The sequence below is a fragment of the Anopheles nili genome, chromosome 3, assembly GCF_943737925.1.
Source record: "Anopheles nili chromosome 3, idAnoNiliSN_F5_01, whole genome shotgun sequence".
Classification (NCBI taxonomy): domain Eukaryota; kingdom Metazoa; phylum Arthropoda; class Insecta; order Diptera; family Culicidae; genus Anopheles; species Anopheles nili.
Genome location: NC_071292.1, coordinates 34,059,506 through 34,076,875, shown reverse-complemented (window position 1 = coordinate 34,076,875; position 17,370 = coordinate 34,059,506). Strand labels below are relative to the sequence as shown.

At 49.7% G+C, this 17,370-nt stretch overlaps 1 protein-coding gene across 1 annotated transcript in view; it reads left to right on the top strand.

The window, feature by feature from the left end:
- LOC128724117 (kinesin-like protein CG14535) overlaps positions 1 to 17,370 on the top strand; it is a 78,967-nt gene that overhangs the window by 48,910 nt on the left and 12,687 nt on the right. Inside the window, exons 5-7 of the mRNA XM_053817882.1 lie at positions 12,742 to 12,996; positions 15,000 to 15,093; positions 16,828 to 17,034. Coding sequence (XP_053673857.1) covers positions 12,742 to 12,996; positions 15,000 to 15,093; positions 16,828 to 17,034 — 556 coding nt within the window. The remainder of the gene's footprint in view (positions 1 to 12,741; positions 12,997 to 14,999; positions 15,094 to 16,827; positions 17,035 to 17,370) is intronic.

Below are 17,370 nucleotides of genomic sequence, written 5' to 3'. Positions count from 1 at the left end.
GAAAGTCGTTTGACAAAGTCATAATAGGATTGAAGGGTGTGCTGTTTGTTTTTTTTCTAGCCCTTTTCGACCCCATTGTGACCCGACGGTGTCAGGAGTTTCGTTTGGGAGATACATTTCGTTTACGGAAAATTTCCATGCAACGTCGGGCGATCATCCTTCGACGAACTTTCTCGATGTAACGCCCTCCAAACGAGCGTTTGAGGCTGGCGTGTGGCAGCGTGGTAGCTAATTGCTCCCGAAGTTTGCTAATTGAATGAAATAATCAGCAAAACGTACTGCCCGTGGTGGCTGCATAACAGCTGTACCGTTTTATTTGCCGCATGTACAAATATCGCACACAAACTTTGTCGGTGCAAGTTTGCTGTTCGCGGAGTTCGTTGAATTGGCTTTGACAGCTAAATTGCATCGTTTGATAAGCGACTGGGGAACGGTGACTGTTTATGGGGAATTTTATTTTTACCAGCTTCAGCGCACCATACGAGCTAAACGAGCCTTAAATGCACACATGGAGCCATGTAAACTTTCGCCAGCATCTGTTTGGAATAATTTTCAACGGGTTTATTATTCATCGACCAGCCCGGGTTGGCCAGGGGATTCTCGCATCGTTATCCCGTCTCGCGTTTGCAGCTCCTTTCGCGAGCTTCTTTCTCACCCAATTAGCCATGCCGTGTATCGCCCGGTAATGTCCCTGGCAGGACGTGTGAAACGCAAAACCGGCCAATCCCCGGAACAGCCATTACACCAGCGTGCGTCATTTTGCCCAAACCCTTAATCCCATCGCTTACAGCTGAGCACACCGTAATCCGGCGTCCTGCACCAGAGCTCTCACATCCGGTCGAACCGGTCGTCAGGATGCTTCGGACACGGACACACCACGTCTTCACGGGCTTTCCCAAGCTTAGGGCTTAATCGAGGCAATCTTTTAATCCGCTTCCAGCCGAGAACAGCGCAGCTCCGTTGCGCTCATTGCCACTAATGTTCTAATCCCGCATTGTTTTAAATTAATAATCTCATTTCATATTCCCGTTATGATTTCATTAACTGCCATCTTCCTGGCAAACGGCTTTTTCCCGTCGGACGGTGCTTCCCGAAAGGCGCACTTTGCTCACAGCCAGGAAACACATCCGTACCGTGCCTGCCGACCGAGGTCCTGGCAATATCAATACCATTAATGGGAACGGTCGAGCCAACAAAGATGGGCGCAGCGCGCGCGCTGCGGCTTCGACTGCGCCCTATTGCGCTCCTCGGAAAAAGGGGGCCACTTGCGAAGGCTCGGGCCACTTGCCGCAGTACGCGACCGGTCTGGTGGAGTCATTAGCATAAAACCGTAATGTGTCCCAATTAATCATAATGTGAAAAGTCTGCTTGTCGGTGAATAAATTAGGCTGCTCCTTCCGGCCGCACGCAAGTTTGCGCGAGCGTGGAATGCTTAATTCCTACCGTAAGAAGGCTACCTCCCCCCGTGGGACAGGTTGCCGAGTAATCGAATGCGAAAGGCTAACGATGAACACACACACCCTGACAAACAAACTCCATCCCAACTGTAAACGAGCCTTTTTGGGCTCGATTCGCGAATTTCGTGTGCCTCTTCAAATCTGAGCGGTTTGGTGCCCGGTTTTTTTCGCCGGACGTATTTGCCAGTTCCGGTGGCATTTATTTTGCGACCGTGTCAACACGTTGTAGCACCGGTTTAGCGGGCGTATTTATGGAGCTCATTTTCGCGACACGAACGTTTGTTCTTTTCGCTAATAGCCACGCGCATGAAACGTCGGATGCCGGATTATGGGAGTTAATTTTCATTTGTACGACAATTTCAGCGACTTTGTTGTTTTACTTCCCCAACAAGTCAATTAATAGGATTAGCCGCCAGCGTTCGATCTGAAGTGTGTTTTTCGTTAGATTTTCGCTCGCAAAAACGACACTCCCATTCGCCACTCGTGTAGGGAATTTTCCAACCACTTGAAACTTCGCTTCAAACCCGACTCAAACGCTACTCGTCCTCACATCCAACGATCGTGTTCGTTCGGGGGATGGGAAACTTTTGCCGTCTGACGATAACAAAGTAACGCACTCACCCAACCTGCAATTCCCCGCTTGCAATGGTTCGCTAGCACGGCCCGCCCGAAATCCGCGTCCTCGAGAACCGAGCGCCATCGCGCACGGTGCACGTGACATTTCCCGAGCGTTTTTCCCCCGTTGACGTCGTGCGCTACCGCAAAAAGAGCTTCGCCACGGTTGAGCATACTGAGCGAGCTGATTGACGACGTACATTATTCCAATTGTCACACTTAATCCGCACCGGTGGAAATCGATGGAACAGCCGCACCCGTAGTGGCCTGGCTCCAGCACAAACGGAATGCGAAAGTGCGCTTCTTACGTGCGAGAAAATGCGCGAGTGCCGTCCGTGTGTGAGTGTGGGTGTTTGTGTGCGAAATGCCACACACCGAGCGCCCGACAGCCGTGAATTAAATGGAGGCGAAAAGTCGCCCGACTTTGCACTTTTCCACCGTGACTCTCGATTGCGACGACGACGACGGGAACGATAACGATGACACTTTGAGCGTTGGTTGGTTGATTCCTCCGAGACTGTTGGTTGGGATGGATGGGCTCGTGTGTATCACTTTGCTGCCACTGGTTAGGTGGCACAGTTAGGAGCCACCAGCAAACAAGGCTTTCCCAAACAGCCACAGCCACAGGAGAGTGCAAATATACGCCCGCTGGCAGGGTGTGTCGTATAAATGTCAGCCTTTTCGGCGGAGGAAACGTTTCCGTTTGGTTTTTGTTTTTTTCGTCAACGACACTATGAAAAGCTTTAAGTCGAGCACGCTTCGTTCGACGCCCACACAAAATGCGTTCCTCTCTCCTTTCTGTCTTCGAATGGGAAATTGTTTTCACAGCTCATAACCCGTTTGGTGTGCACGCGCGACTTCCAAAAACGGATGTTCAGCTGAACGCCAATCGCGCGCGCTTGTTGTTATGACAGACATAATAATCATCGAGACACACCCACACACTCACAAGTACGATGCCAATTCACGTCTCCTTTGGCAACCCGCGTCATAAGCCCGGAAGCAGCGTACGTAGCTGATGCAACGTTGTCCCAAAAACCCTCCCAAAACGCGTACACTTATTCACCACAATCCGGCTCACGGGTTGCTTCCCTCGCACGATGAAACAAGGGATTATTCAAATTTCCCATCCCAAAAACGCGCCGAAGCAACCCCACGTGGGATGGAATCAAACCGGCAGCCAGACAACCGTCTTGAGCTGTCAAAAACTTCTTGCTGTGTGACATATGCGCGGTACGACGATTCTGCCGAACTCTCAGACAATTAGATATGACACTGTTTGCACACTGAAGCACTATTTATTCCCGTAATTGAGTGCAAACAGATCGTGGGCTTGGCGAGTTTGACGACAATTTCACGCGTTTCTGCGACGCGGGCGTCAGAATGTTTCGCGCGCACGAGGAATGATTACAGTTCAAGACGCTTTGTCTTCGCCCTTAGCTACCTTTAGCTGGTTGGCACAGGTTTTTCCTTACGATCCGCCGCGACGAGGCCACGACCAGTTCATCGCAGTTATCAGGCCGCGAGCAGGTCGAAAGTTTTCCAATTCAATTTTGGGTTTTCACTTCGCAGTGAAAATTCCAGCCACGGTTGCGCGCTGTCACAGGATGACAGGCCCGGTCTGTCCACCGACGAAGGACGATGGCCGATGGATGTAACAGGCCACCGTAGGGACGAGGAAAACGCCATGGAAAGCGTTCGCTCCACCACGACCTATTTGCCGGTCGGAAAATCCACCGAACGGCGGAGGGAAATTAATTAGAAATAATTTATGGCCATATTTGTGCGGCCCACGGTTCCCTGGATCCCTGCCCGGGAAAGTCCCGGTAATCGAGAGGGGAGTATAAAATTTTACGACTATTCACGTCATGCATCATGAACACAATAAATCCTGGCCAGTGTATTTGCTTAATTAAACTTGAGCACTTACTAATTCCCGTCGTTTTTCCACGGCGGTGGGAGGCAAAAAACGAACGCCAGAATATGCCCCCAGTAACGATGATGATGATGGGTCGGGCATAAAGCTAGAGAAAACTCTTGGGCTGGACGAAAAACGAGGGAAAACCCACGCTCGCGTCCGCGTGATCGTTCTCGGAGCGGTCAGACCGGCACGTGGAAAACGTCCCGAATTACGCCGACGTCAAATGTGACGTTCGCTTTGTCAGTGTAAAGCCGGCGCCTTTTTCCTACCTTCTCGCAAACAATCACTCATCCTCTGAGCCCACCGTGGTCGGAGGGTCAATTTTAAAAATTCATTATCCAGGATGACGAACTTTTCCGTCAAATCATCGTCAACGCAGGCGCCCATCTTCGGGCGGGCTGTTATTTACGAAACATTAGGCAGCCGGGTGCGCAATCCGCAGCCACCAAACGGGGGTGGATTGGCTTTCTGGGAGAGAAAAGCGGACCCGCCACAAACCCAACCCGGCCGAGTGTTTTAAAGGGTTCATTTGATTTCGCAGTTGAGGAGAAAACTTTTGTTGACCATCCGAATGGTGCAACCCTTCCATCAAAAACTCTAATCCTGGTCGGTGAAACCGACGATGGAAAACGACGGTGGAAAACGTTATCCTGCTCCTGGGGCCTGGTTCCGTACGATTCCACTTTAAAATGCCGCCCTCGACGGCATTCTCCACGTGCCGACGTAACGTCCGGGTTCTATTCCAATCCCACAAGCAACCAACCAACCAACCAACTCAATGTGCTATTTCAATGACTCCTTTCGTTAACTCCAACGCCCGGTGGTCCTGGCCGGGTTCCAACACCGTTGCACACTGCATCCGCTTACGAAGTTGAAGAGGAACGTGCCTCAAGTAGCTGAACGCGCGGCGGTGGGTTGAATGGAAAACTTTTCCCAGACAACGGTGCTTCAGAGTTTAAAGTTTGAAATAAGATTTTTGGCGATTCAAGGATATGAATACAAATGTCTTGAACCGTTCAAGAGAAGGGCGCAAGGATGTTCGGGCTGTTGAACGCAACGATTAACGAAACGTTTCTGAATTCACGTGCAAGCAGTCTTGGAAGAGTTTTCCGCACCACACAATCGTGGCTCAATCACCTCGTTCATTTATTCATTGATTTGGATCATTAGCATAGCGCCGGTGTCGGCTCGTCACAAATCCCGACAAACCGAGGCGGTGCGCTGAGCGTTCTACCGACGCAACTCGTCAAGTTTTGCACGATTATGTAAAATTAATGCCGGCACCGTGCATTGTTCGGATGCTTTGCCCATTTTTCAAACCAACCAAGGATCACGGCAGCTTCATACCGTCGAGATGGGTACCTGGGTATGCCGAAGCACCCATTGATTATTTTTGGGAATTTTCCCAAGCCCCCAACCTGGCCACTGAATAGGCAGATCCTTATCCGCCTTCTCGAATGGTGCACGGTAGCCAAGCAGATGATTCCTGCGCCAACCCCGGACGGCGAGCGAGCGAATCTCGATTGTGCCGACTTCCATTATCCTTTTTACGCGCGCATCATGGCTCGTTCCCCGGGGATAGACGTTCCCCACGTGCTCAAGGTGCTGCGGATTCAAGGATCGGCTCCCGCCGAGGCTTCTTTTCATCTTCAATCTGCCGGCTGAACGCTGAAGATATTCACCGAAAAAGCCCCGCCGTGTCTGCTCGCGTACGTATATTCTTAAGCGGCCGGCATGTGTGAGAATTTATCTTCCCCGAAATCGATTCTCGCTGCCGGTGTGCTGCTTTTGCACACGTCTGTACGCTCACGGTGCACCTTTTTGGTGGCTTTTGGGTCTCGATTTCTTGCCGGCGCTTACATCACCCTGACCTTCCGAAGCCCGGAACCGGTGGATGTTTTTGTAGGATGGAATAGGAAAATAGGCTGCTTTCGAAAGCCTCCCTGCTTCGGTGGGTAAGAAGTAAATTCACCGTGAAATTTCCATTCTACTCGTCAGTGTGAGCACGCGAACGCAGTGAGCGATCGTCGGTAAGAGGGATTTAAAATTTACCTACTCCTTTTCGCACACGCGAGCGCCTTCTCAATGAGGTTCGTTGGCGTTGTCTGGCTGGTTGCATACATTCGGGCGTATTACGGGTATTTTGCAACCACGTGTCTCGGTCACGGCAACAAAACGCGTACACACACACACACACACACACACACAACCAACAACCCGGGCAAATCCGATTGTTTACACATCTTTAAACAGCGACAAGACCGGGATAAAATGTTCACACTGGCCGCAGGAGCTAACGTACGACAGTCACCGCAACACCGGTGCGCCTTTTCAACGACCAAACGTCCTGCGAAAGGACCGCCGAAACGAAGCTCGATCCTCGGAACGGATCCTCGTTCAATACGTCCCCATGCCGTCGCACGCTTGTGTTCCGCCCCCAACCCGGGAGCGGTTTGACGTCGTTTAGATAAGCTGAAAATTTATATTTAAATTTCAAATTAAAGGACCCAAGCCCTCGGGGGAGAAAAAGCCGAAAAAGTGACTGACTCCACCGGAGCCTACCGGGGCCCGGTGTGCTCGCTCGGTCTCCGGAACGCAGCCCGGTGAACGGATCCAGCTGCCGGATTCAACGGCTGGCATACTTGATAAGATCGCTACGGGCTAATTTATACAACAGAGCTACCACCGCGCCCAGGTACACCAGGAGTCTCGGTGCGAAAATCTTCATCACGAAACCATCGTCGATGTCGCCCCACCGTTTGGGGCCGGGATCAACCCGGGTGGTAACATTTTGCTGGTTACTCCCCAAACCATACACCGTGGCGTATCGTTGCCGACGCATCGATACCGACGATGCCGTGGGCAAACATTCTGCGGTGGCGGCTTGTCAAACCCCCAAAAGTAGCTCCCTCGACGGTGGCCTGGAATTTGATTACAGTCACCTGGAACTTCGTGTGTTCTCAGCGCACGTTGACTTACCGACTCTGAGCGGAAAGTCGGTAAAGAAAAAGTTTGTGAACAATTTTTTTTTTTGCCGTAAAAGTCTCCCCAAAGGTGTGGTGGTCGAAGAAAACTCTGCGTAAAGATTATGCCCCGTGCTTCGTGACGATCAGCACGCAGAACGAACGCTCCGAAACAGTATCTATAATTAATCTGTTTTGACTTTGCATCAGTTAAAAGAACTGCCATACGTTCTGCTTAACATCATCCAATCGAGACATTAAATGCATGATAAAATCCCACTCCCATGGCGATGTGGTCGTTAATATTTGCTCTCCAGCCAGTGAGTTCATAAACGCGCACGCCGTACGATGCAACGGCGCGAAAAAGCAACTGTGTTAAACAACTTCATCGCCGAGATAGTTAACTCGCACAGCATAGCATCACCATACATCACGATCACCCATCTGATCACAGGCTCCCACTGGTGGGCACGAAAGCCGAACGCTTTCAACGCGTGAACTTTGGCCATATGTTTTAATTATTATTTATGATTTCACTTTAGCAATAACAAACGAAACTTGCTCCTTTCGCGTGCTGCAGGCTGCAGGTTTCTTGCGAGAGCTTTTGTTTCCACCAGTTCCAGTGGCTATCTCGAGGTAGGACTCCACACCCAAACTTTGGCACTCGGTAAAGAGCCAAAAATATTGCACCATCCTGCGTATCTGTTGCAGCGTCTGCTAACCGATGTAACTATCGAGCGCAACTTCTCAACAGCTGCAGTCTTCCCATCGGGCTAAAGGATCGCTTCAAGAACAAGGGAATGTTTTTGCTCGCTCGCGTGCCAGCTCTCTCTCTCTCTCTCTCTTTTTCTCTTACTGTGTTCCGTTTTGTTTTCTGAGATTATTTGTAGCTCCAAAAACCATCCTGCCAGCGCTGGTTTTCGTTTGAAAATTATCTTCGTTGTTTATTCAAAGTAAAATTGTTTCTCATGAGTTTTTGTAGCCTTTTTGCTCATCAATGCTGTAGAAACATTCCGCTTGCACGCCCCGATTCCCTTCACTTTCGTAACCACCGCCCGAGTTCTGAAGCAAGGATATTTTCGAATTTATCCGGCACCCCACCGACAGGACGGGTGACATCGCCCACTGCCAGCACGGGCAACTAACTAACTAGCGGCAGAAGATAAAGTTATGAATGGAAAAGTTGAGCGTGTTCACAAGAGCCGCAGTGGGTTCGTTTGGTTTCTCGTTCGCCCTATCGAGTGCGTCAAAAATTACCACACGCAAACAAGGCGTAAAATGTGCTCAAAGGGTTCCTTCTCAAAAGGGAGTGCGAGCTGGAAAGTTTCCGTCCACGCAAATACTCGCAACATCACAAACGAACGCCCGCTGCGCTGGTTGAAGAATCTCAATTAGTCCACTGGCACTAGAGCGGATGTGGAACAAATATTTAAACGCTCACGTTGGTGTAGCTAACTCGTCGACACTCATCGTAGAGCGGCTCTTTAAAGCATGTAATTTTGCTGGATAATATTATGGGTCTGCTTCGTGCAAACAAAAATCTACCCCATCGGCGGCGGTGGTACAAACTATCACAAAACGCAAAAAAAAACGGCAAACCCTCGCTCTGATTGACGGAATTGAAAGCCATCATTTTCACTCGCAAACGCTTCGCCATCCATCCATCCATCCCATCAATCATGGATGGGAAAAAGCTCCAGCCCTCTAAGCAACTGAAGCTAATTTTCGTTCGCAAGCGAGGGAATTCCGGTATCAAACGGCAAACGAACGGGAAACGCCCGGGAAATAACGACAAAGGTGTGACGGTAAAGTTCGAGCCACTCATTTCAAATTAAATAAACATCAAATTAAATCTGGCACCGACGAGCAACCAGATCGGTACAGGTTGCGCTTGTTTGGTGGTTTCGATTTTCCGCAAATCATGCCCTCGGTCGGAAGTGGAACCGACACGCGGGGCGGATGGAATCCATTACTTTAAATTTTGCTCACCCTCTGTAGGTGTGCAACGTTGGGGGTGGAGCACGCGCCCACTCACCTGCTTGCCGGAAAACTCCTTTTCTCTTGACGTTAAGGAGCGCAAGTGCTGCAACCGAAGGACACCTTGTCGTTTTGGTGTTACGCCACTTTGTGTTTGCCTTTTTGTTTTTGCTTGCTTTCTCTCTCTCTCTCTCTCTCTCTCTCTCTCACGCTTCTTGCCTTTTGTTTTCCACCCACCACAAGCCGTAGCCCACACAAACGGCCCATTTCCTTTTTTCCCGGCTGTCAGTTTTTGTCACGGCCTTCCAAATGTCACACTGTTTCCAATTTGCGGCAGTTTGGTTGGCTCGCCTGGGTGGATAACTTTCCTATCCTTTTTCTTGGGCTTCCTCGTGTCCTTTTCGCGTGTCCTTTGACGCGTGGGTTGCAAAACCGGCCTTGCGACAGCTCCGGGGCGTCCACGTGTCCAATCCACTCGTCCGTTCTGCACGCCCACCGAACAGAGGAGAGATGGTGAGCGAAAAAAAAATACAAGAGAATCAAATAAAGACACGGCTAAACTTTCGCCCAACGCACAGGGACAAACTTGCGCGCGAGGATGGAAAAACGAAACAATGTGCTAAAGTTTTTATGTGACGTGTTTTTTTTTCCGTGCTTCTTTCGTTGTTTTCTACACTGCGGCGGAACAAATCGTCACGTCCCCAGCCAGTTTTGGGGACAAAACTTTCGAGCACCCAAGTGCGCCAGTGGAAATGTGTTGCTCCCGCTTTGAACGTCCGCCGACTGGTTTTGGTGAACTTTAAAAAACAGCGGTCTAACGCCCGGTCTCGGGCGGAAAGTGCCTGAAATTGGGTTGCGAGTAAAGTTTCCGAGACGAGTCGAAGAAGCCCGTCCGGTTGGGGTTTTAGAGCGCGTGTCTGCTCATTTTGCTTGGCGCGTACCGCGTGTCAATTCTCCAGTAAACCTGCCCGTTGAATGCCACACAGCACGATAACGTACTTCAGGGACGGCATTCCAGCCATACCCGGACTGGGACTGGCTCAATTTGAGGCATTAAATTTCATTACACCAACCGAACGCTTCGATCCAACCGAGCGCATTCCATTCGAGCCACTGCATCGTTCGGTCGGGAAACGCGGGGTCAAATCTCGTTTAATTAATCGATCACGACCCACCCGCTATCGGAGGCTCCCGTGAGGCTTTAGCTAAAAGGGAGAGAAAAGCAAAGAAATGGGGAAAAAAACTCATCCACCAATGGGCGCTCTGAAAAATGCATTCCGGTGGTTATTGTAACGAGGGATCGAACTTTCCCTCGAGCTCTCGAAGGGTGGAAAAGTCTTAATAGACCCGAAGGGCTCGAGAAACCGCGCCGGCGAGGGTGAAATATTAGGCTTGCGTGTTGCGGAAAAGGGTCGTCTTGGTGGAATTTCCTTCGAGTGCATTTATTAGCCCGCCAGCTCGCCCGACAAGCCCAAAGGAATGGAAGATCAGTGCTTCTGGCTTCGGTCGGTTAGGGGCCAATGGCTGCATGGTAGGAAAACCCACAAAGTTAATTGAATTAAGTTAATTACGTGTGGACAAATCAATCTATTTCGATTCCGTTGGTGTCAGCCCGGTCGCAAGATTTGGTGCTTCCCTAGCCGGGTAGCGAAGGGTGCCTTTTTGGCCATTTAGCAGATAGTACGCATCTGCTTAGGGTTGTATTTTTCCCGGGCTCAGTTCCACAAACACACACACGCACAAGCATCTTTCAGGCCTGACGCTTGCGTCAACGAACCATGTGAGGGAGTGCTTTGAAGCCTTTCGGGACTTGTGTTCCGGGCTGGGTTAGCAAACAAATGGTATGAAAAATATCGCCCTATCATGCAATTCTCAGTACGGCCAGGGGCGCATCCTTCGGCACAGGGTGGCGATAGGTTTTCACGCTTCGGCAAATCAATTGTCGGTTTTCATCCCTTGAAAACCACAACGCTTACATGGCCGGAAAAGTGGCAAGCATCCGTTCCGTTCGGTGTGCGAGCGATCTTGTTACGATACACCATTTTACCACTTGCGAAACTCGACCCTTTCCACCCAGTCGACGGTAAAAGGATACCGTTCCAATTGACGGAATCGATTGAGACGTGTAGTTCCAATGGCTCAAGAGCCCCGGCATTAGGTTGCATGTACCTCAGCATAAACACCGAATGTGTCTCGGTTTTCTACACACTCGTAAATTTGGGCCGTTTTCCAGACGGGTTTTTTTGTTTTCTTTTCCTCTCGTTTAGAAAATATCGACCGTCATAGGTCAGGATTTTTCCCGGCTCCTTGAATCACCTGTTTTCGCCTCACGAACGCCAATCCCTATACCAGCTTGGGGTCCTTGAGCGAGTGACATTAAATTACACCCATTCATATGTAAACACAAACACACACACGCACGAGCCTTCTTTGGGCGTCGTAAAAATAACGACCATTAACACGACCGTAAACAAAGAACCATAAAAATGGCATACTACGATTGCTTTTGGAGCATTAACGATGGCGCCAGCGCTGATCGTGACCCCGTGTTTTTTTGGAGGGGTTTTGTAGATTTTTCCATGTTTTCTCCACCCACTCACCCACCTGTCTGCCGGTTGTGCGCGTAATCCGATCATCAAGCAAGACATTAAGCGAAATAAAACGACCCACAAACGCAACAGAGCCCTGCAAGAAACTCGACCACAACCAAACCCGAATGCCAATGGCGATGGCAGGGAAGCGCCATCACTCTGGTGGTATTTAAAAAATCATAATCATAAAGCATATGCATAATTACACCAATCACGCCATGACACACGCACACACCAGGGCGAGTTGTTTGTGTGATTGCGACCAGACAGGTGCGATTTATTTCTCCCGATAAACGGATACGGCTGTAACGGTAACGATGCACGAGACGAAAACATCACCATCAGCGCCAGCAAAATGCGCTTATGCCGTGTTTTCACGCGTTACTGTCAATTAACAAGTACGATTTGCGAGTGTGAGCTTGCAGGAACGGATGATGATATTCTGATTACGGTGAATTTTGCGCTCTCCTTAATTTTGAAAAGGTGACATAATGAAAACGCGGATCATTGGGATAAATTGTGAGTGATTTGATGTATTACATACACTGCGCACAATTCCTTCCCAGTTGGAAAACAATCGTCTGTCCGTTCGGGACAAATTCCACAACGGATTCCCGTGTTCCAGCACCACCGTAAAAGCGGTTACTCATAGCGGGCCCTCCTGTGGTGCATCAGCTCTCCGGTGAACACCAAGTACCGTACATCCACGGTCATAAATATCCGCTAAAGTGGTTATTTTTCATTACCAAACCACCACTCGACCGAGACTAGACCGCCTTTTTCCTGTCCGGTGCTTCGGTGCAAAGGAACGCGCAACGTAAAATCATTTCCCAGAAAGCAATCGGGAAAGTTGCTGTCGTCCAGTTAACCAACCACCCACCGCTGGTGTGGGTGTGCTGCTCTAATGCTTCTAAATAAATAAACTGTCGCCGAATCTGCCGGTCAGTGGAAGGCACACAACATTGCTTTCTTCCCGATCCCCTATTCGCCGGGAAGGTGACATTAATCGTATAACATTTTAATTCGTTAGATCACACACAGGGAGCTCGACATTGGTACGGTTTCACCCTCGGAAAGACCTTCCCAGGGCACTTTGCGCCCTTTTGTTTGGTTGTGTATGGCCACGCACACACTCCTCTACATTTTCCAGCTCACAGGCGGCAAAAACCACTCTTTTTCACCCCTCGATTTTCGGCTTCCGTTCTCATCTTTCGCAGGTCAAAGTTATGCTCCGCGTGTCCGATGACCCACCGAGGCAAGCGACCGGCGAACAGCAGGACGGCCAGCCGGCGCCAGGATCTGCCACCAGTGCCGCCACACCCACCTACCTGACCGTGGACAAGAAGAAGCGTCAGGTGACGCTTACCGAGACGCAAAGCAGCACAGCGATGGCTCCGTCCGAACGCGGACCAATGGTGTCCGCACCGAAAATGTTTGCATTCGATGCATTATTTACGACCGAAGACTCGCAGGTACGTGGCAGAGTATATACTGTTGTTACCGGGGTTGGGGTATCACCGCAGACGAATGGTAGCTTTGGCAGTCGAAATCTAATCAACTAATCAAACCAGTGCAATCGAGCTCCAATCCACCTGGGTACGGGTACAGTGGCGCTCAAATGAATAGCATATGTGAACGGGAATGTCATAAAGCAGCATTAGGAAAAGGGTTGCAGTGCTGTTAGGATAATGGTTAAACAGTATGCTTAACATTATCGTAGTATTATCTATGTGAAATTAGTTTTATTTTAGTTCATTTTTGCTTGTCACAAACATCCTAAAGCTTCATTAAGGCTATTCTTTTTGCCACTAATAGGCTGTGACAGTTGAACTGTCAATGCGAAGGACGTCAATTGAAGCTTCACTTCACTTAAAAACTAACAAAGACAACTCACCACATTATGTCACTCAACATCAACATTTTGCACATGACTGTGACCGTGTTGGGTTGTGTTGAGTTAGAGCCCTCCCGCGCTTTTCACGTCGCGTTGGGAAATTGCGCCCCTTACCAAACGAACGTGCCTCCCCTCCCAACAGTGTTCTTACCGATGCTTAACGATATTCAATCAAGTCAAAACCCTCCCAACATTCCAGTGCCGAGGACGGTTGTGCGAGTTTCGCCGAAATGTCCGTGACCACAGCGCCAGTTTACTTATGGTGCATAATTGATGTGCCCACTGATCACACCTCGGCAAAGTTAATGGGCTGTAAACTGCACGAGCCCGAAACTGGTCCATTGCCTTTGACCATCCCTTCACTGCCGCTCGGCTGGTGGAAAAACTTCTCCCCCCTTTGCGTGGCCATTTTCTCGCAACCCTCGCACGAAGCGATGCACGATTTGAGATATTATTTAAAGCGTAATCGAGTGGTGGGTCATAAAATATTCCACCCTCTCTCGGGTGTGAAATCAAAGGGCCACGGCGAAGGGTTCGACTGCCCCTGGCGGGACTGCCCGTTTTACCGTCCATTAACGCTGTCAAAACAGTTCAGCCCTTGCATCGATTCGTATGGCAAATGATTTCACATCAATAACGGTTCCCATTTCACTCCCGCACAATCTCCCAATCGGGTTCGGTGGGTGGGAGTTTGCATTGCTTCGAGCGATGTAAGCGAAATGCCGTGTTACGGGAATCGTTCGTTTTTAGGGTTTTAAGTGAACACACGACAAAAAAAAATCAATATCCCTATGACCCATAAAAAATCCCCCTAAATGGTGTAATAAACATACATCAGGTTGGTGAGTTTAAAAACTCACCACGTCGGCGTTTTTATACGTCATCGATTTTAAACGTGCGTTAGCTCTCTCTCTTTCTCTTTCTCTAAATCCTTATCATACCCCAAGGCATGCTACGAATAGGGAAATTCCATAAAATAACATAAACGCACGTTTTGCTACGGATGGTTTCATTAAATTGTGGCTCGACGAAATTGATCGAATGTGCACAGCTGCACGCGCCTTGCTTCTGATAACACTGTGAAGGTTTCAAGCCATCCAACAGACGGTTGGCACACATCCTTTCATCCCAGGTGGGTGTAATATTTCTTGCGAAACGGCGAACACAACCCCTCAAGCTGGCAGAAGGCAACGATGCCATCCATTCCACCGCCGGCATTATCATCGCCATAGCGCCACGGCGAAAGATATGATAATAACGGGCGAGGTGACAAAAAGTTGGCTAATGAAAAACGTGATCTTAATACAAAATCATCACCGGTCGCCGTCGGTATCGGTGCCGTGGAAAAGCGTACCGCCAGGTGGTGTTAATTTAACGAGTGGAAACGACCCCGATTGCATCGCCATCGAACACCTGCAGCACCCTCCGGGTGCAGGTGTTGGAGTAATATTTCAGGGATTAAGCTGAAAGCCATAATCCGCCCCGATTCCCGATAGTTTGGGCACTTTCACCTTTCCATTCGTGCGTTAACAAGCTTCTTTTTTCTTTGGTCTTTCTTCTTCACGCTTCGTTTACTTGCAGCAAGACATCTGCGGGACGGCCCTTTCCGAGGTGATACCGGCTGTGCTGGAAGGATCGGATGGATGTCTCTTGTCGCTAGGATACCCCGGAGCAGGTACGTGTGTCGTGTGTGGTGAAATGCCGCACTTCACATTTTGGTTCATATTTTTCTCAACCCCTTTTCTATTCCCTGAAAGCACTTTCCGAAAAGTCCACAGACACACATTCCCCGTTCGCTCCATCAGCCATCATGGAGTCGATAATCCCGCTTACGACCATTTACCTTGACAGTGGAGCTACTTAAAACTCACCCAGACTGTGGACGGTGTAAACGGCTTAACAATTTTCACAACAAAGTAGCGCAGCATCTGTTGGCCAGCAGTCGGTTGGGTAAGATGGTGGCCAGCTTTTCACCGTCACCGAGCTTTTACCAGGTGCATCCGATTCCGAAGCTCGTCTGGACGAGAAACGCACCGCCCATCAGCGCGTGTTGACACGGTGTCCTCACCGCAGGCTGTTATGATTATAGCCTCGTCCTTTTTCGACCCCTTTTTCGGCCAACGGAAGGCGCTCCGGAGATCCGAACGAACCCGGTTTGCGTGCGGGCAAAGTTTAATCGCAAAGTTTCGTCCTTCACTACGACAAGCCTTCTGTCGGGTCACGAGCTTACGCCAGAGGGCAATCGAGAGAAAGAGAGAGAGCGAGAGCGAGAGAGCAAGAGAGAAAAAAACACACGTCACCCACTCGCTACAAGATGCAAAAACCTTCTGCTGAAGTTTCACGAGCGCTGTGTTTCTTTTTTGTTGCTGTTTGGTTTGCCTTTTTTTTCTTTTCTTTTCTCATGCTCACCACACTTTATTTTGTATTTTATTTCTGTTTTTTTTCTTCTTCTTTCGTACCTCCACTGCTTCTCTTTTTAATTCCAAAGTTTGTCACAGCTGCCGTTACACTTGTACCTCTTGGAAGCGACGGGCCCCAAAATAAGTCTTGTCGTGTAGGCGGTGAACGAACGCAAAAGAGAGAGAGAGAGACAAAAAATGCCAACCACCCTCACGGTAACGGTGGAGGCGCATGGTGGTCGGTGCAAAATTTATTCCACCTTCAGCCTCGGCAAGATAAATCGCTCGCAGCGCTCCAAATATCGCCTATATGCGTCCACATTGGCAGTGAAATGTCCCTCCGACACGGGCACCAAGAGCGAGAAACCGAGGCTACTTTTGAGACCGAAACAGAAACAAACCCTGGTTGCAGAGTACATGGCCACGTGGTTTGAGGGAAAACAGAAGCAGGGCAAATTTAAAAGGGATGTCAATATACCGCTTCCGGCACACCGACGACGACCGAAAGACGACGGTTCCCTAATCGATCGATAGCTCCGGCCGCATCGAGCGGCGTCAGTGTGGCCATTTTTTATTGCACTTTCAAGTGTTCACGGTTCCGGGATGTGCCCAAAGTGTGCCCGGAAAGGGATAAATCGACACTCACTCTCCCTCAGGCCGTGGAATCGGGAATGTGTTTCGAATGCTTTCTCCTTGGGACGGACGGACGCAAATCCCCTTTCGCTTGCAGCTGTGTGCTCATACGAACCCGGAATGTGTTTCTGTCGACTGTACTTAGGCCTCCCTTTTTTTTTCGAGTACACCTCGTAGGCGCATTTCCCATTCGTCCGTTCGATGGTGTCCCTTTTTCCTCTTGAGATGCAGATTGTTGCGACTTTTCCAACACGTTTTCCGCGCGTGTCAAATTTCACCGTTGTCTCTCTAATCTCGCAACAGCTTCCCCAAGGTAATCACTAACGCTTCGTTCTATCTTTCCTTTTTTTTCTCTCTCTCTCTCTCTTCCATTGTAGGTCAATCACGCACCATGTTCGGAACGGTGGCATCACCCCCGGGAGACCTCGGGGCGATACCGTGCGCCATCGCCTGGCTGTACAAGGGCATTAATGAGAAACGTCAAAAATCGGGCGCTCGCTTTTCCGTGCGCGTCAGTGCGCTTGGCGTGAACGCAACGAAACCGGGCTCATCCTCCAGGGATCTACTCGCCGGACACGCGACAGGTAATTAATCACTTATCCAACTCCAACACACACACCCACACGACCGGACGGAGTCTCCGGATAGGGATTCGTCATCGATCACACCCGTTCCAGGACGGGTTGTCCCGTTTTCACGAGCGGCTAGGGTTTGTTTGCATGTTGAGTGTTGGGTTCATCTGGCTTAGCTCTCTGGCAGGATCCATCCTCCCGAGGTGGGCCCTTTTTTTCATTCGCTTCCGTTTCTGTTATCCACACGTGTGCCGGAGTGCCATGGAGGCTGCAACACAGCTGCAAACTTGTTTTACATTTATTATCGTCTGCCGGTACAAATTGCTCGAAATAATCGTCCTTTGATGG